Source organism: Vitis vinifera, chromosome 13, assembly GCF_030704535.1.
Source record: "Vitis vinifera cultivar Pinot Noir 40024 chromosome 13, ASM3070453v1".
NCBI classification, from domain to species: Eukaryota; Viridiplantae; Streptophyta; class Magnoliopsida; order Vitales; family Vitaceae; genus Vitis; species Vitis vinifera.
Genome location: NC_081817.1, coordinates 7,721,539 through 7,740,880, shown reverse-complemented (window position 1 = coordinate 7,740,880; position 19,342 = coordinate 7,721,539). Strand labels below are relative to the sequence as shown.

General features: G+C 37.1%; 2 protein-coding genes across 3 annotated transcripts; both read right to left on the bottom strand.

The window, feature by feature from the left end:
• Positions 1-203: 203 nt before the first annotated feature.
• LOC100264394 (3-phosphoinositide-dependent protein kinase 2) lies at positions 204-10,073 on the bottom strand. 2 transcript variants are annotated; one of them, XM_019224491.2, is made up of 12 exons: positions 9,361-10,073; positions 9,084-9,123; positions 8,151-8,331; positions 7,924-7,976; positions 6,149-6,250; positions 5,974-6,082; positions 5,706-5,784; positions 5,237-5,402; positions 2,257-2,391; positions 1,939-2,102; positions 1,282-1,504; positions 204-890 (listed from the first exon to the last, which is right to left on the bottom strand). In XM_019224491.2, exons 1-12 carry the CDS (start codon positions 9,528-9,530, stop codon positions 807-809), a joined length of 1,506 nt encoding a protein of 501 aa, XP_019080036.1. In that variant the 5' UTR covers positions 9,531-10,073; the 3' UTR covers positions 204-806. The 2 variants fall into 2 exon arrangements, with proteins under 2 accessions (XP_019080036.1, XP_010658681.1); XM_010660379.3 differs by lacking the exon at positions 9,084-9,123.
• A 1,126-nt stretch (positions 10,074-11,199) lies between these two features.
• Positions 11,200-19,072, bottom strand: LOC100242107 (glucosamine inositolphosphorylceramide transferase 1). Its single transcript, XM_002262610.4, has 4 exons — positions 18,549-19,072; positions 18,257-18,379; positions 13,457-13,624; positions 11,200-13,135 (listed from the first exon to the last, which is right to left on the bottom strand). The coding sequence occupies exons 1-4, from the start codon at positions 18,843-18,845 to the stop codon at positions 11,453-11,455; spliced, it is 2,271 nt and encodes a 756-aa protein (XP_002262646.1). The 5' UTR covers positions 18,846-19,072; the 3' UTR covers positions 11,200-11,452.
• Positions 19,073-19,342: the final 270 nt, after the last annotated feature.

Sequence of the window (19,342 nt, the reverse complement as noted above, 5' to 3'; positions counted from 1 at the left end):
AAAGCAGTCAATGCCTAAGGGTCATTTAGAAAGCACCCTTTAGTCTATTCCTTTTTCTTTTCTTCAGATTTTTTAATCTTCTGTGAGAACCCAGATTTTGCTATAGCATGGGTATTTCCATTGCCAATCCAAGAGAGTGAAATTGACATAAGCCTAAAGGAATAGACTAAAGGGTGAAATGAAATGAGCCGACAAATGGAAGCTGGACAACAAAATCATTCATTTTGATATCATTCCATTAATAAGTGAAGTAGACTAACCAAAAGGGAAAGTTCATCAAATTGCAAAACAAGCACTGTATGCTACAATTGAACAGTGTGGAAAGCTTCAGCTCATCTGATACCATTCAGAGCAAAATTCATCCATCTCTACAAGAACAAAATGGAATACTTGAAAAGTATCAGGTTGTTTTAAAACAAACCCTAAGTGGTTGGAATCTCTATTGCCACAGTACTGATTTCACATAATAAATTTTCATTAATGGCTTGTACCTTTTCTACAATCAACAAGTAATGAACACATCCCCAACAAACCCCACATTTTGCATTTGCCGTTGTGTGCATGTCATACCATACAAATGCAGAATGGGCACAATATCCCCTTGTAACAAACTGAGTTCCAAAGCCACAAGGGAAGGGGTGGTTGGAGGGGGTATGGTTTGCACCTTGAAAAGCCGGTTCTGCAACTTGAATCTCTCTTTTTCAGTAAATAAATATTTCTCAGGAGCATCCGACTGTTAAGGATCCCCTTGTTCCTCTAGAATGTCAAATATCCAAAGAATTTGTTGTTGAAACCAGAAACAGATTTCATCGATTTTGAAGCCCCTCTATTGCCTTTTTCCACTGCCATGCTCTTTGTTTTGAATCCTCAAATGACATAACCTTCTTTGGCTGCAAGAATACAGAAAATTGAAAGATGTGAGATGTAAAGGTGATAGGTTGGGGGCACAAATCATCTGCCATTATTACTTCACGTTATTTTATTTTTTCCCACAAGCTTTGAAGCAACAAATCACACAACGCAACCAGCAAACTAAGTAGAAGAACAAGCTTCTTAGTTCCATCTTGGCACTAAACGTTTGTTTTGTTTTTTCTTATTGCTTTCTTTCTTCATTTTAATCAGAGTAAACTTTTAGTTCTAATATATCCCTACATCTCAGAAAGTGCTGAATGGTCCAATATTAGGTCCATGTGGTCAGCAATTGCAATGTCTTTAGAAGAGGTAAAAAAATGACCAAGGAAATGTGCCCCAAAACAGAAGATTGGGAAAGAAGGGACATACCGTGCAAATCTTGAAATGTGAAGGACTTGTGACTTGGATGCTGAGGTCATTAGGGTTGTCAGACCAGATTATATTTCCCTTTACCATCAGCTTCGCAGGGTCAACATAGATCAGTTTTGGCTTGTTGGTGAGTATAAGCTGCACCTTCTTGTTTGTTAGTTTTTGTATTTTCTTCACCATGGAAATCATAAGAACTGATTCCCCCTGCTCTAAAAATTGTTGCCTGTGAATATGCTAACACAGTGTTAGAATTTCCTCAAATGCTGATGCAGCTTGCTGGAGCTGCAGAGTTCTAAATCAGAATTAAATCAACAGCCATACAAGTAGAGAAATTAAACAACCACACCAGAAGATTATTCAAAACAGTGTCTCCAAGGCCAAAATTTTTGCTTTGCACAAATATGGATTTGTCCTAAACCCACAAAAAATGGGTTCTCAAAACATGACCTACTTAGAATCGATGCCAATCCATCTCTTCCAGGAATTTTTCACCTTCTGACTCTTATTTCACCAACCAACAACAAAAAACAACAATATAATATTGATCTCTCCCTAAGTTCACAGCAGAGAGAACTCAATGTTGAAGAAAGATATTGTTGTTTTCAAACAGTAAGAAGGTCAATGCCAGGCACCAAGTTAAAGATGTCAAACCAATACCATTTTGAATCAAAGGAATCTATTGAAGCAAGCCTAGTTACAGAACCAGGTGCTTCAGAAGATGACGTGGCACCACTATTCCCATCATTTTGTCTTGCCGAGCCATCCCCAATGTGTGCAGGGTTCCATGAATCCTGACCATCATCTCCTTCACTTGAATGAGCCTGAAAAAGTTAAGACAAATATAAATTACTTTGGAGGAGTCCTTTTTTTACCAAATTCTGCAAAACTGCAACAGAAGTTGGATTTAGACGAGAAAAGAGGGACAAAGAAAGACAGAGACAGAGACAGAGAGTTAAAGCACAATTGAAGTCACACCATCGCTTCCATTGCAAGTTTAGGAGGGGTTTGTGAGCGTAAATTCTTCCAGTCAACTCCATTGAAGAAAGGATGCATCTTGAGTGAAGCATAACCATCACGTCCAGCACCTGGTCTTCTGCTGGGTTCTGTATCCTGCATCATAGTTGCAGATTATAAAATTATATCACATCTAATTGAGGGAGTTGAAGCAGAAACAAAATTATCACTTATTATTCTATTCAGAAATTCAGTATAAAATCTGCAGTTTTAGAAGTTACTTGATACCAATGTCTTGAGGACTGCTCCATGTGAAAAATGAAGGTAAAACATCTACTACTGTTTTGGCCTTAGGGCTTTAAATCCATTGAAGCTAGCGTCTCAAGGTGCAGGGCTTGTACAAGATACAACCTTGTGACATGCAACTACTTTTCTCCAAAAGTATGTACATCACACATTAGACAAAAAGGTCCAAATCACGTGATAAAATTATTCAAAAGTCCAATTTTTAAGTATTGTAAATAAAATGCTTTAGAGTTTTTTTTTTTTTTTTTTTTTAAATCTAGGAATAAAATTTTATTTTGAAATCTTAATTATTCATTCATTTCCATCCCTTTTTTTTTTCTGTTAAATTTTCTAACTACAAGCCTTCCTTTATGAGCATGTACATTTTGAAGTATGAAAGGAAGGTTTTTACTTCACATCAAGAATGTGATGCTTCATAAATTTTAGTTCATAAACAAAATGCTTTGAGCCATTTAAAAATTCTACATGCATTGATTTTTTTTCATTACCATTTTCAACTATGTTTTGTGCAAAATGAGGGGCAAACATCACATCCTGCCATTTTTCCTTTTAAATAGCATTCTTTATAAGCAAATAAACGTAGAAGTACAAAGAGGGGCCAAAGCCTTAGTACACAATGGGTATATAGGGAACACCCAACAAAAGGTGAAGAAAAAATGTATTAAAAAAAACCCACTAAACAGAAGACATCGTGAAAAAAAAAATGAAAAAGAACAAGAAAAAAGACCAAATCTCTCCTCTAAAGTATTCCTGGATCACTGAATAAAGTCCAGAGAAATAGCATTTGGTAGCCTAAGATTGGAATGCCAATCCAAAGACCAAAATTCCCTCAATTAGACCAGGCAGCCAGAATTGGATGCTAATAACAGGCCCTTGAATACAGGGTCAAGCATATACATTTCAAGATGATCACACAACAGCAGTTTTAAAAAACTTTCACATGCCATATGAAATCTTTAGCAAAAACCACCAACTGAGCAGGATCAAGCATGAAGATTTGTGAACTCATCCAGGCAAGTTATATGTTCCCCTAAAGCAGTCACTCCTTAAAAGTAGACATGGAAACATGCACACTTGTTGGACATGGATACAAATGGGAAAAAGCCTAAACAGGTTCCAGACACATATCATACATATCCAAAAAATTCAAAATCAATCCCCCAAGAGATGAATTGATTCATGCCTTGAACAAAACCCAGTATGTTAATGATAACAAGGGGGTCAAAAACATTTTATTTTAAAGAAAAGGGGGGGTTTTATAACATACATTGTTCTAACTGGAAATTAATCCATCCTCTAGTTTCTAGAACTACCTACATTATTAGAAAAGTAATATCCACCATGGGACTACTTCTTACACACGTCCAGTCCAGTACAGTACAATCATCAACACAGATATCAAAAGATAGTGGCTCAATGTGGATCCTAAAAGCTGAAAGCGTTTTTTGTATATTTACTTTGGTCGGAGTCTAAATTGTTTATAAAAGATGGTCCTTCAATGCTAATTGATTTCATTGATTGGATGGGTTCCCATTGAGGGAAGGTTGTTTTTTGTACATCTTGTTGAATAGGTTTTTTGTTTCAGTTGCAAGGGGGTGAGTCTCTTTCTTGTACATCTTAAGCTGCTATTTTAGCGCTTTTTCGTAATACAATACTCTTATCAAAAAAAAAAATGCGGATCATTAATGTAGGCCTAATTGTCCTGGAAATTCATTTGCTTCTCCTCTATTATTCGCCACACCAGTTAGTGATCCATTGAACATGTCTTTTATACATACATACAGATGTGCCTATGTATATTTGATAAATTTTTATGCCCAAAACCCATAATATTATATCTTAAGAACATTAGGCAATATATAAACTTAAATATACATATACATATGCATATATACATGAAGTGGTTCTACTAAAAGAACTTGAAAAAGTATACCATTGAACTTGTCTCTATCGTAACATTCTTTTTGGGATAAAAAAGAACACCATATAGAAAGACAAAGGTTTTTCAAAGAAAAAAAATGCATTCTCAATTTGATGACAGAGCAAGGCTATACAAATGCAATATTTTTTACAAGTTAATCATAGCTCAGGACCCACCAATTAAATCCATTTTTTTTATAGGTAAATAAGCAAATATATTAAAATCCCAAAGAAAAGGTGCACCAAGTACACACAGAGTATACAAAGAGCGCCGTAAAGTAGGCAAAAGGAGAAAACAACAAACCACTACCCAAGCCAAAGACACCGGCCTAAGAAACAAAGAAACAGCGAAGCAGAGGGTGACATAACCAAGCCCTACAATGCTAAGAGAACAAAAACAAGTAACAAGAACCTATCCCAGGAAAAAACAAGGAAGCCAACAACTGTGAGATACTAACACAAATAGATGAGACTGTAAACAACCTATCCCCCTCCACCTACCGTCCCCACACCTTAACCCTAGCCTGGGCACTAAGAAACCAAATCCAGACCACACTTCCAGCTTCTTCTCCCTTTACTGCTTGAGAGATTGAAGTTAAGAGGACCCAATCAATTAAATTCTATTTTAAGCCTTTTCAGTATTATAGCCAAAGAAAAAGATGAAATGAACTATTGTTTCAAAATAAGTAAGAAAAAAGAAATATGGAAAAAAAAAAATCAGCTGAAGTTATACCACTTCTTAACTGAAGCTAACCAGCAGTTAAGTTGTGCTTACCAATAGCCGGTCAATGAGATCTCGAGCTTCATCGGAAAAGTAATTTGGAAATCGGATATCTCTCGCTATAATTCTTTGGAAAATAAGCCATTCACTTGCATCTTTAAAAGGAGAAGTTCCAGAAAGCATCTGGTACAAAGTGCAGCCAAGTGCCCAAAGATCGTTTCTGTATGTATGAAGTTAACAACAGTAAATATGTTATCCACCAAAGAAAGTACATGATCTGACAGAACCATTGAAACCAACACTTTTCTTCTTTTTTTTTCTTTTCCCTTTTTTCCTCTTTTGAGAGTTTTTGCCCCTACTGGTATTTGGACCTAGAACCTCTCACGTCACCATCCCAATCCCTTGCTATCTAAGCATGCCTCAAATGAATCCACAAAAACTGGCAGTAATTTAAGATTTTCTTTTTAAAAGGCAATTTGAGATCTAAAATTTATGCCCAAATCTTTCAGAAGAAATGACTTACCCAAACGTTGCAGGAGAAGAATTGAGAACTTCTGGAGGGACATAAGCAGCAGTTCCCACAAATGTACAAGCCTTATCATCTGGACAGGAAATATATGGTTTTTGGTTAATTAGTCATTGATAAAATAGCATCATCATGACAGGATGATAGCCGTTCTTGAGGCCTGCCTCAAGTGGTAAAGGGATGGGGAGGGTTTGTGGGAGGGAAGTTCAAGTCCCAATGGGGAGAAAAATTTACCTATCAAAAAATGACAGGATGATAGTCTTACCTGATGCTGCATTGGGAAGGACGGTAATTAGACTATCCTGCATAGGCTTTACACTCCCAAAATCAGCAATTTTGATATGTCCATCTGCAGTAAGTAGCAAGTTCTCCGGCTGCAATTCATGAAAAGTTAATAATTTTCACATGCAAAGGAAATATTGTATAGGCAATTAAAATACCTTAATATCCCGGTGTATCAATCCTAGACTATGAATATATTCAAGAGCATCTACAACTTCAGCTGCATAGAAGCGAGCTTCATTCTCTGACAAACGACCTTTCTGCACTCACACAAATTCACTGGATGTTACAATAGCAAACTTGCAGTTGTAGGCATGATGCACCACATACAAGAAGCAGAGACAAATTTAAGATCAAGAAAATTTTTTGGTCTAATTCATAAAATATTTGGAACACCCCAAAAAATTATTCAGATTCAGGTAGAGTTGCCAGGTAGGTAAAGAAAGCTATTTCTACTCTAGACTTATTCTGAATAATTGAGAATTTCATGAATAATTCAGGGATACCATGCAATATTAATCATAGTTTTCAAAATTCATTGAGTAGGAAAAGTTTTTCTAGTTGCCCCTAAAATACCTAACCCCCAAAAAATGATTTTTCGGTCATCCACTATGGTCAAAATAGAGGTCAAGTGAAAGGGAAAATAATGGTGTGGTACATATCTTCAGGATCAGTAAGGCTCTCTTTGAGGTATCAGTTGGAAGATATCTGCCATCCCAATGTTCAAAATGGGGACAGTAAAACACAAACATGGTTTTTTTGGTAATTTCATGGCAAGACAAGTAATTCCTTTTACAATGACTGCAATTCATTTTATACAGGAGAACAAATTCAATTTCATCACCAACAAAATAAGTATAAAACCATGAATTAATTTTTTTTTTTTAAAATGTAAAAGCATCGCACACCTCTCAAACCAGATCAAGTTAAAATACTCAATAACAAACCTTGACTGACAAACAATACCATGACTCCTAAGCCACATAAACTTATCTAAAATGAGAAATAGCAGTGTGCAGACTATACCAGATAACCACATTTTTTAGTGCAGTTAGGCTCATGTATATGATAACTGTTGACAACAGCAACAGTTACAGCAACAATATGGTACTGGTGTCATAGCAGTGGTAGGGCAAGTATTGCCAATGGTGACAAGCATGGTGATTGTTGAATCAACCACAAAGTTCTTTTCCAGATTTCATAAAGATGCATACTAAAACAAGCTGATTCGAACCAGCCTGCAGATAAACCAAAAAGAACCGACGGCTTTGCAGGTTCTTTTTACTACCTCACCGCACTTGTCGCTACTGCCAATATCTATGCACCAATACAACCACAACCGTCAGTCAATCCCCATCCCAATAGCTAGCATCTGGGGTCAACTTCATATACATGAACCTAAATCTCAAATCAGGAAAATCTGGATCAGTCAGGACAATCATAGGATCTGGTTATAGCATATAAACTGCATTTTTCATACACAGTGGCATGGTCATCAATCAATTTTTCCTAGTGAAGATCTTGAATTGTCTTGGTTTGAGAAACAGGAGTAACAACTTTACATTTTCTCACAAATAATTTTCATAGTTTTACATGTTTTTTTGGTTATAATGCAGGATTCTTTCTCTTGTTTATAAGAAGAATTATGGTCTTTGCAAATGAAATTGCTTTAATTCAAAAGCAATTTTTAACATGAATAACCAAAAAAGGAACATGACTAAATTGCTATGCCCCTCTTCCTTCATTGTCTTTCCTTCACTAGATCACATCATTTTAACACTATGGACCCTAAAAGTCCATTTTCAAGGGCTAGGCATTTTAAGAATGCTTAGATATTTTAAATTTTTGAGAACAAACAAGAAGACACTTGATGAGGAAGTTTCCATTTCCCCAAAAAGAGGATGAATATGTGCTCTACAGTCTTGCTACTTACCCTGGTTATTTGATCAAACAGTTCTCCACCTTCACATGATTCAAGTGCCATATCTTCAAAATCCACAGAAGGGACCCATGTCAAATGATAAAGCAAATTGTAAAAAAATAACCAAATATGATAAAGGAAAACAAGCATGGGAGAGAGCATGGTGCAAGAGGAAAATTGGAGACAGAAAGAATGGAGAATATTAAACTTCTGACCAGATTTTAACCAAGAATACCTACACAGAGAAAAGGTATCTTGAAATGTAAAAAATAATCGCACAATGCCAGGGTGATCCAATTGATCAAGCACAATGCGTTCTAACTTCACATAAGCTGTTTTATTTTCTTTTGTGATGAACTTTTTGTCCATGATTTTCAAAGCGTACACAATTCCAGTGTCCTTCTTCCTTGCCCTCACAACCTGGAGTCAATTGATATAAAATAAAGAAACAAATAAATAACCACATACCCAAATGCTAACAATTAAAACCAGACATCAATTCCAGATGCGTAAGTGCCCAAACAGTACAACAACCTGACTTATTTATGGGACATCAACAAACCAAACTAATACCTCTAACATGGCCTCAAAATTCTGAAGAATGTCTCATTTTCTTTATTTTAGTACAGAGTTAAACCCGCATGCCAATAAAACCAGACATAAACTTCAGATATGCAAGAGCTCAAATGGCTTAACAACTGAACACATTACGGTGTAATAACAATTGAAACTAATACTTCTAACAAGGCCCCCAGATTCCAATGAGTGTATATATGATTGCTTGTGCTCAACTTATCACTCCAGATACCTTTTACCACCATGCCTAGATGGTTAAAATTTTGGCCTAAAAGTACTATAATGGAATCCCATATTTCTTCTTAGCCTAGTGTTGCTTTCAAAATTACCAAAACCATCTAACACTAAAAAAACAAAAACAAAAACAAAAACAAAAACAAATTGTATTCCCGGATGGAACCAAAATCTAGTTCATTATTATTCAGAACCAAACAAGTTTAATATTTAAATAATAATAATAATAATAACAACAATAATTATAATTTTTTTATGAAAAAAAAACATCTACATGTCAATAATACATAAATATATTTATATGATCATATCATTCGAAAAAAACTGAAGCAAACACCAGAATTATTATTAATTATCAATACCATCATCATCATCCTTGCTGTACAATTATCAACCGTTGATCTACAAGGAAATATATAAATATGTATAAGCTATCTTATAATCTTACAATGAGACTAAAAAGACCCCAAATAAATTCAAGGATTGAAGGAGGTACTCAATCATAATCAGCATTAAACCATCACTTCCCGTTAATCGATTAGGGTAACAAATGAAAAGGGAAAAAAACACATAATCAAAACGCCCAAAAAGAGATTAGGAGAAAAAGAAGAAAATTAAAACGGGGCGCAAAGTTTGGACCTTGGAATAGGACCCGACGCCGTAGATCTTCCCCAATTCGAAATCCTGAATAGTAAAATTCTCCTGGGGAGCCCTAAACGCAAAGCTCTTAGATCTCTGAACCGCACCCGCACCCCCACCCCCTCCACCTCCACCGCCACCGCCGCCGCCGCCACCAGCAGTGCCACCATTAGAGGAATTGCTCTGAATCCTAAGCTTGGAATCGAAATCTTTCTCCATCTGCGCTCCTTCTCCCCCAGCCACTGCCAACATCTCTCTCCCCTTCTTTCCGTCTAAAAATTCCCCAAATTCAATGCCCACTTTCTCTGTCTACAAAACCCTTGAAGCAAGAGCAATGTCACGGCCCCCAACGACGACTCTCTCTTAATATTCTCCCCCTTTTCCCCCTTTTTCAATCTGATAAAAGTGAATGATTCCATGAATCTGAAGCTACCACCAGCTTTATCTTTCCTCCATTTCAAAACCCTAGAAAAAAAAAATGAATGAACGAACAATCGAATGGAACCGAGTGTGATCAATGTGGAGATGGGGATGAATAAGAAGGGATCAGCACATGACATTGAATCATGAACATCACTCTCTATTCTCTCTTTTATTTTTTTAATTTTCTTTTTCTTTTCTTTTCCTTTCGTTTCTTTTTCTTTTCTCTCTCTATAAAGGCCATGGTGATGCTGCCCATGATTGGCCAGCCCTTCAAACCAGGGGAGAGAGAGTGCCCTCTTCTCGAGATTACACAAACTTGTATTTTCGCTTTTCCCGTTCAACACGTGTCGGCCTTGGCGGCTTAGACGAGCAAAGACAGATCTGGGGTAGAGCTTTTGTGGAAATGCATCGGAGATGGACAAGTGCGGGCTTGATGAGGCGAGTTGGTTGAAGTCCGTACTTGAGCGAGTGAGCAGACAAGGGCTTTGTTGTTTTTGAATATTTTTATTCTAAAAATAGGGCCAGTCAATGGGGTGTCCGCCTTTGGCGACTCTCTCAGAGAAATATACAATTCACCTAATTTTAGTTGTCCAGTAAATTAATTAATTTTATTTTTGAGGCTTTATGAAGTAAAATAATACTATGAATAATTCAGGTTATTATTTATTTCTTATAAATAAAAATATAATATAAAAAATAATCTAAATTATCTTTTTCATTCTATACATAAAAGAAAATTGATAGAAAAATAAGAGTAGCATGTGAAAACATATATGAAGTTCAACATGGTTTTTCCAATATTTCTTACTCTTATTTAACTTCTTACAAATAATTTTATTTTTCCTCGTACTAATTATGCATATTTGGTTGGTTTACCTTTGTTGGTGGGATTGCATCCCAAGCAACCCATCACCCACTTAGATAGTTGGTAGGCTTCACCAGTAATGGAAGAAAATTATTTATCCAAACAACCCACCATCCACAACAACATAGTCACTTTGTCTTGGTAATCAGAAAACTGAAATTATGGTACAACAAAGAATTCTCCTTCAAGAGGAAAAAAGAAAAAAGCTTCTAGCTTATCCAATGCATCAGCCAACCACCTTGCTCTTCTAATTTGTTTATCCTTATCCTTAAATGGGGACCCATTTTGACTAAAAGAGTATGAGTATGGTATGTTAATGGGGCCTTAAAAGAATGGTACCACATCCTGTCCCCATCCATTGTTTTGGGGACTCCCAAAGCCAACTACATCCACATCTCTCCATCTCTCCACATGCTCATATCTGTGGACAGGGAACATACCCATTCTTCCAACTTCCCCACCTCTACGCCCCCATCCATGTATCTGCAAATCTATATCATTTCATTCTCCCCCAAAACCCCAGGAAAAAGATGGGTAGAAGACTCCCAACAGAAGAAGGTAAAAGAAGCATAGTTTTCAAAACCAATCTCACCTTTCAGCAAGGTTTAATAACTTAACAGAAATGAGAAAACCCAATGTACATGTAAACCTATGGGGATCCTAAAGAGTACTCCCATCTCTAAGAGATTTTGAGTGATTAATTCACAAGAGAAAGAACCAACAAAGTTGGAAGTTACAAGAATTTTTGTCACCTTCTATTACAATCTACCTGTGGCTATGGTGAATAATCGATTGGATTCCTGTTCAAAAATCCCGTCTGTTCTCCCGGCCGTTGAATTCCCATTTCTGCTTCCCCAAACCACCATACATCTCTGAAAATTTCAAGAGGCACTCGCTTCGTATTCTGTAATGGAGTTGAGTGTTTCGGCTGATGGCAACGCCTGAGAACTTGGATGTGTCGATGACCCAAGTGGGTCTCACATACTCTACCGTCCTTGAAGAGCTGGCATTTGCATAGAGGTAGTTCAAAAGCAAGTCTTCGCAGTTGAAATACTTGTCCACAACCTTCCTTCCTGCCTTGGCTTCCTCGCTCCAATACCTCTCAAAGGCGAGTTGGGCATCAATGAAGGCTGCTCCTGTCAGGATCATGTTATACCCTTTCAGCTTTCGGGCATACTTCTCCCCGTCGTACTTTAACACGTTTCCTTCTACAAGACGTGGGTAGAATCCCACAATCCTATCTGGGTGCTCTCGCCATACCCGGAATCCCCGTTCTATATCACCGCAGCTCATCATGATATCATCGTCAAGCTCTAGAACAGCTCGGTTCTTTATCAGAGGATCGATCTTGAAGCGGTTGTTGAGTGAGTTCTTTTCCTCCACTCTGATCCTCACCGGCACTGCCGAGTCCAATTCACTCGGTTCTGGAGGCGCCCCTTTGTTCCACACCACTACAATCTCCTCTACTGAAGAGCATCTTGAGTAATGCTTCACGTACATTTTCAAATTCCAGAGCCGGGCTTCGTAGGTCATCGTCAATAGTGTGAACTGAGAGTAGTGTCCTTTCAATGGATATGCTTCTTCAGCACCATTGCCTCCATAGATGTACTTCACGGCAATGCAGACTAGTACAGCTCCAACTGCAAATATGAAAGAGATTACCAATCTTCCGATGATGGAGTTGGGTTTTATCATGCCTCGGAGGAATAAAGGTGCTCTATTCAAGCGACTGCAGAGCTGTCGAAGCTTAGAAGACATCAAATTGGACCGTTCCCATGTCAGGAAAACATCGCTTCTCTTTCCTGAATTGTGTGGGCACCAGTTGAGGGGGATAATACATTTCACGGCTCCAACCAGCGACCCCAACAGTATAACAACTGCGACAACAACCACAACTGAAGCACAGCCAAGAATAAAACGATGAGCTGGGTCTCCTGAAGGTACCCGATCTCCATCCATGACACCAATCCACTTGCCATAACTTAGTTGTTGCACATCAAGGTGATGGTAGCGAGCACCGTTCCAAGCGTTTCGACCCTTATTTGACTCGTCTATGCCCAGGGAAACTTCAACTTCTTTGAACTCATCCTGGGTAAGGACTTCCACTTTGAAAGCACGGACTCGCCGTCCATATGTTTCACCGGAGTCTTGACCCATGCGATAAAGGTTTCCATTGTACACAAATGGCCTGCCTCCATTCCGAGCACCAAATCTCTTGTCAGTGTTAAAAATAGGGTTCTTCTTGTGTGGCTTCCAGGGACCAAATGGCGAGCTACTATACCAGATTTCCATCTGTCCGTTCTTCTTGGCACCAAAACCAGTGTGATCAGAACCAAAAATCCAATATTTCCCATCATGATTAATAATAACAGAATCAACTAGGTGTTTTTTAATAATAATTTTCTCGAGTGTCCATTGCAAGGGAAAGTTAAGTGCTCGATAGATGCGGAGCTCCCCTTTACCACTGCACTCAGGCATCATGTATATCTGTAAGAAACAATAGAAAGTGAAGTAATGAAAAGAAATGAGATTAACCAGAAAATTTCATATTGAGCTCTCGTCTGTGTGGCAAAATGTAAGATTCCTGACCAAAAATTAATAAAGCAGAAGAATTTTGAGCAATTGATTTACAAAGTTTTCAAAGTACTTCCACCATCTAATGCTATGGGGTACATCCAGTTGATCAAAACCATCTGATATTCCTGACTTTTGCCGCATTGATATCATGTAAGTTGCATTTACATGCAAATGCTAGGTTCAACGGATGTTTATAGAACATAATGTGTTTCTATGAAATTGAAATCTTACTTTGCCAAGGTACTCAAAGACATATGGATACGAAAGATGCCATTCCTCATCCAAGGCAACACCCAAATGTTGCCATGTTGCACCCTTATCGTCACTTTTTGAGACCCCAATATCTCCTTGCATTGTGATCGAATTCTTTGTTTCATAGAATAGGAAAAGTGTGTCTCCCTGTATCATGATGCCCATAAAGTTGAATGCAACAATTAGGTTAATGTACAAGAGAAAGTAGGATGACATGCAAGGATAAAGTTAATGTACAAGAGAAAGTAACATAACACAAAACAGATGCACATACAGAGAGAAAAAAGCAGAGAGAGGGAGAGGGAGAGAGAGAGAGAGAGATTCTCTTAGCACTACTTGACTCAACAGGGAGAAAATTCATGCAAAGGTTGAAAAGAAGAGAGATTCTCTCTGCACTCCTCAAGTCAACATGGAGAAACATTCCTAGGTTGAAAAGAAGGGTTGAAATTCATGCTCTTGTTGAAAAGAATGATAGGAGGTCACATACTGATGTAAATGCAAGTTGGGCTCAAGTGCAATGCATATTTCTATCAGTGACTAATAATAGCACTCTTTACATTTAGGTTGAATATATCTACAGACCTGACAACTACAACCAGCTGTCTCATTTATGGTATCTGAAAAGTTCTTAAGCAAAAAAAAGGTCAATATCACCCTGGGACCATTAGGCTGCATCTTCAATCACTGATGGACCCTAACTCCTTGCCACATCTTTACAGCCACATTACAATTACAGCATCATTACTACCAATTGTTACTTCAGAGGGGCAGTTTCTTCTATGTCAAAAGTGTCTGCAAACTCAGTATTTAATTTAGGATTAAAAGACTTCCTGTTGCATTTGAACTAGACAGCCAACTGCAAATATTAAAAGATGTCATAGACCCACTGCTGAACTGACATTCTCCTTATTAAACTCCTCTAAGGCACGCTCCATCTAAACCCAAACCTTATATTCATATTTGGATTGGTTCCTCTGCACTGCATCCCTATCCCTATCCCATGTGACCCAGTGACCAATAAAATCATGCAAAGGATCGATCTGATGATAAATGGCCACATGCTAAGCACAATTCTACTGGTTGGTAATATTGCAAGTAAAGAGAAATCAAAGAGTATAACTAGAATGCTTCCTAAAATTATATCCTAGATCAGTCAAATATGATAAACCATCTGGTGTCAACCTTTGCAGATCAAAGCAACAGAACTTATTTCGTGGTTCAAGACAATGGTAAGCAAAATGAGACAGGGTGACAAGAACAGCATTCCATCTTCAAAAAATGTTGAGAAGAACTAGAAAATGAAAATCCAAAATCTAGAAAATTATTTTATCTAGTGAACATAAGAGAGAACATTTCATAGGAGCTTGAATACTTCTATTCATGCTTTTAAGTTTTACTTTCTTCAACATGAATCTTCATGCTCTTTTTAAAGGGCCAATGGATGAGCTTGCATAGGTTTTCTTTACTATTACTACAAGCCCAAGCCAAAGCCCAATCCCAATCAGACAAGACTTCAGTTTTCCATTACTGCTATTATTGAACAAATTAAAGTTAAATTTACATTATAAGCCAGAAGCTGAACTCAGAGTCTATTTTTTATTCCCTATGTGAAGACTAGACACTAATCAATTCTTAACTAAAGGTATTGTGAAAGGTAACATTTTTGTTTTAGTCCCACTGGGAACCAACCTAACCTCCCACCTCTCCACCCCACCCCTCACCACTTGAGCTAAGCCTCAAGCAGCACAAATGTTTCATTTGTATTATGGTGTGAGAGAATGGAAGCAAGTCCTAAATTTATTTTTCCAGTTATTCTCTCTGTCAATGTCCTCTATACTGTTTGAGAAATTAAGAAAATCAATCGAATATGTTCAATAGTATAATTCCCAAATGAAAAGATTCAAAGAATGATACTTCATCAGTCCCTTCATTTTCTTCTAGGTTCCCCATGATTCCCAAATGAAAAGAACAAGTCTCTCCCGTTTGCTTCTAGTCTCTCATGAACTAACCATATCCATCAACTTGCGCAGAATCTTTGGATCACATAACTTGAGGATGGTTAAGAGTGTATTTGGTAATGATTTAGGAAACGTTTCTAATCCTTTTAACACTCAAATGATAACAATTTTCAAATATTAGAAATGTTAAAACACTTCACCAAACGGGCTCTAAATGCAATGAAAGAAAATAAATCAATAAAATTCCATACAGTCACCATCGGAATGAACAAAAAATAAATACAAGAAAAGAAAATAAATCGCTAAATCCATTTTTCAAACCAAATTATGACTATTCCTACTTACAATCAAAACCTTGCAGGCAAAAACAAGGGAATACAAGCCCTATACTTACCCTGAGACACATTATCAACTAATACAGAGAAAAATCTACAAGTTCTCGGATCGTTGAATGACTGAAGAAAACAAATGACACGATGACTGTTCATCCCAAAAGCAAGAAATAATTATCAAGATAAAACATCGAATTGTCGGTATCCCAATATTTTGCAGGGGCACTTACACTAAGTTGCTCAATTCTCTCAACATTTGACCAGAAAGAAAAAAGGACAACCCAATGAAAGAGCCCCCACCACAATCTATTCTCTCTAAGCAGAAGATATCCAACCCTTGAAACCCAAAGCAACCACCCACCCGACCTCCTACCTCCAAACCCAAAATGCTAGGATCCACAAACCCATATGCAATATAAACCATGGGAATCTCTTTTAGAGGGAAGACCAGAAGAAATCCTAAAGACACCCCATTATCAGCCAATATAACAAACAAATAAACACCTCCCCTCACCAAAATGATTGATCGCATGAGAAGCCAGTTCCCTCTTGATGTGCTGAAGGTGGTTTTGAAGAAAATTGACTTTCAAAATAGAGATCAGGCCTTACACACCCAAAAGAACAATATTTGTTTCCATTCAACAGGAAGCTTCGCCTGGGCAGTTGATATTTGAACACATCATTATAACCACTCCACACCTTAAAATAATATTAAACTACTTCTCATAAAAGGACACAATTATAACAAACAAATCCAAGCTAACAGCTTCTTGAATTCCAAAGATGCATTTGTTTAAAACTGAGTCATCTTCAGAGCATCTGAAAAGCACATTGAACAAACCAAAAAATGGCAATTCAACAGTTATAAAACACAACAGAACATCTACAAATGAGCTTAGAAGATGCTGTTCATAAAACCAAGCAAAACCTATCTTCATGACTATGAAATTATGCTGTCCTCAAATGCCAGTTTAAGCAGAAGACATGAGACAGTGGAACCCTTAAGAAACTGAAAGGAATACCAATGATCAGATGATTTTAGGCAAACATCATCAATATAAATAAATAAAATGCGTAGAGAGGTTTGAGACTGGAGTACACAAGTACTATATTTTGTACAATATGATTTATAACTAGTTTATTCGGATTTGGTAGAGAGTAAAAAGAGTATCATTTTAGTGGAATGACGATTATGAATAGTGTTGGCTCTCTGTCAAAATCACAGGATCATTTTTAGCGGAACTAACAGTCCATCAACTTTGGCCTCAACCAGGAAAGTCCACTCCAATGCACTGTGTCTATTCCCAAAACTCTTTCCAGTGGTTCTTTAGAGTTGAATCGGGTGGTCCCCTGTTGCAAAAACGTCTGAAATTTTTTATCGTGTACGTCTAGGACAAGAAACATTCCACAGAGAGTTCTCCTCTCTGTCCTACGGATTCAGCAAACCCGCACATCCTATCATATCAATTTCGGGTAATAGTAATTTTAGGAAGTGTTTTTATTTTTTATAAATATTTAAAAATCATTAATAATGATTTTAGGAGTGTTTTATCCTTTTTGTTAATATTTAAAAATGATTATCTTTCAAAATATTAGAAAGATCACGTAGTAAACATAATCTTAAAATGTGTTTGAGACTAATTCTAGGAAACGTTTTTAGTTTTTTTAACGTTCAAAAGATAAAAATTTTTAAGTATTAGAAATATTAAAAATGTTTTCTAAAATTGCTATCAAATGAGTTATTAAACTAATTATAATAAAGTTTAACATTTGCACTCTAAGTAAAAACTAAACTAAATATATAAAAAATAGAAATACATCTTTAAATTAACTTAGGTGGTATTTATTTTTTTGGCTTTTTACTGAAAACCATTTAATTTTAGAATTTAGGTTGTTTGTTTTTTTACTTTTTCATGACTTATTATAAACTTTTTACTAAATAGAAAAAATCAAAATATATGGCTTTTTCTAAATAGAAAAAATAACACAATGATTTTTTTTACTTTTTAATACTTAATAGAAATAAAATACTATAAAAACAAATAACCTAATATTTAATACTATTAAGTATTAAGATTCTATTTAGAATTAAATAAAAAAACAAACACCATCTTAGAGTGTTTATCGGTGGCGATTCTAGAAAGAGTGTTTATTGGTAGTAATTCTAGGAATTCCCTTTAATCTTTCTAATTGAAATATAAAAATTTTAAGTATAAAAAAACCTAAATTTTTTTTCATAAAATCACCATTAAACACAGCATAATCTCCTTCACACCAAGGCAGTACATTGATAAAATATCAGATGTGTGCGCACTTAATTTAGAAAAAGCGACAAGCTCATCATGATTTGATTTTCTTCATGGCATTAGCACTCTTCATGAAAAACCCAGACCAAAAACCCCACACAGCCCTAAAACTGTATGGATTCCAAACAATTGGTTGAACAAAAAAGATGAGAGTTCACAAAATCAAACGAAAAGTTCATTCACCTGAACATAGAGAAAAGGGTCAGCAACAAAATTACTAGGGAAAACAGCATCCGAAGCCGACGCACATGTGACAACAGGGTTGGCCACAGGCCACGCTGCACTTTCATTTCTCCACACATTCATCTGCGCCCATTTCGGATCCACATTTCAGAAAAATCAAAATTCCAAAAAAGACCAACAAACACCCACAAATACCCAGATCCTAAAATCAACTTATCAGCCAAAACCATATCAAAGAAACCTTAAAAAGAAAAAATGGAAAAAAAAAGGAAGACGCAAAATCCAGGCATACCGCCTCAATGGGTCTGAGAGAAAACGGGGAGTCACCATAGAAAACACCAATCGCCCAGGAGCCCTCACTGTCCGGGCGACAGCCCAGCGAGGCCAGTTCCAGAGGCGCATGAGGGTTGACGAAAAGCCAAGCATAGACACCCGCAATGAATCCGTAAACGACGAAGGAAGCAATAAAGAAGACAAAGGTTGATGAGAGAAAGCAGTGGTGGTCCCATCTCCACCTAGCCATGTGGCAGCAAGAAGTGGTGCCACCGGTGGTGATACTAGTACCGCCTACCACCGCACTCGAACCCATATCGGAGAATTCCCGCCGATGAAATGGACAAAACCAGCATTGTCTAGACACCCCGTATCTCTCCCCCAACACCACACTTTTCTGTCCCTAAAACATCGCAGTTTCTCCCTATAAAAACCGCCGTTTCTCTCTCCAAAAAAACCTCTGTCCCTCTCTCTCTATCTCTCTCTAGAAAGTCGAAGGTGACGAACGTGAAGAGAGCTGTCCCAGATAAAACGCTTGTCACTGCAAATATTCTCTATATGCACCGCACTATTTATGAACACCCACTTAGATATACACACACTCTCTTGTTCTTCCCTCACCTCCTCGCGTATACAACTACCCTCCACTCGCTCCTCCTCATGGCAAAGTGTACCAGATCCCCCTCCTCGTCACACCTGGCAGTGGGGTCGATAGAGTATCCTCCACGTCACCAGCGAGTACGTCTTCACTCTCAAAAATATTTTCCAAAATAAATGTTATTTTCTCACATTTAAATTAAAATAAACAACCAA

Excerpts from the sequence above, each read along its gene's own strand:
- LOC100264394 (XM_010660379.3), bottom strand. The coding sequence starts at position 9,612 with ATGTTGGCAGTGGCTGGGGGAGAAGGAGCGCAGATGGAGAAAGATTTC. Across the intron at positions 6,251-7,923 it reads TGTTTGATCAAATAACCAGG|AAAGGTCGTTTGTCAGAGAA; the intron begins GTAAGTAGCAAG and ends GTGTGAGTGCAG. Across the intron at positions 2,103-2,256 it reads AACTTGCAATGGAAGCGATG|GCTCATTCAAGTGAAGGAGA; the intron begins GTGTGACTTCAA and ends TAACTTTTTCAG.
- LOC100242107 (XM_002262610.4), bottom strand. The coding sequence starts at position 18,845 with ATGGGTTCGAGTGCGGTGGTAGGCGGTACTAGTATCACCACCGGTGGC. Across the intron at positions 18,380-18,548 it reads CTCTCAGACCCATTGAGGCG|ATGAATGTGTGGAGAAATGA; the intron begins GTATGCCTGGAT and ends AAATGGGCGCAG. Across the intron at positions 13,136-13,456 it reads TCTTTGAGTACCTTGGCAAA|ATATACATGATGCCTGAGTG; the intron begins GTAAGATTTCAA and ends TGTTTCTTACAG.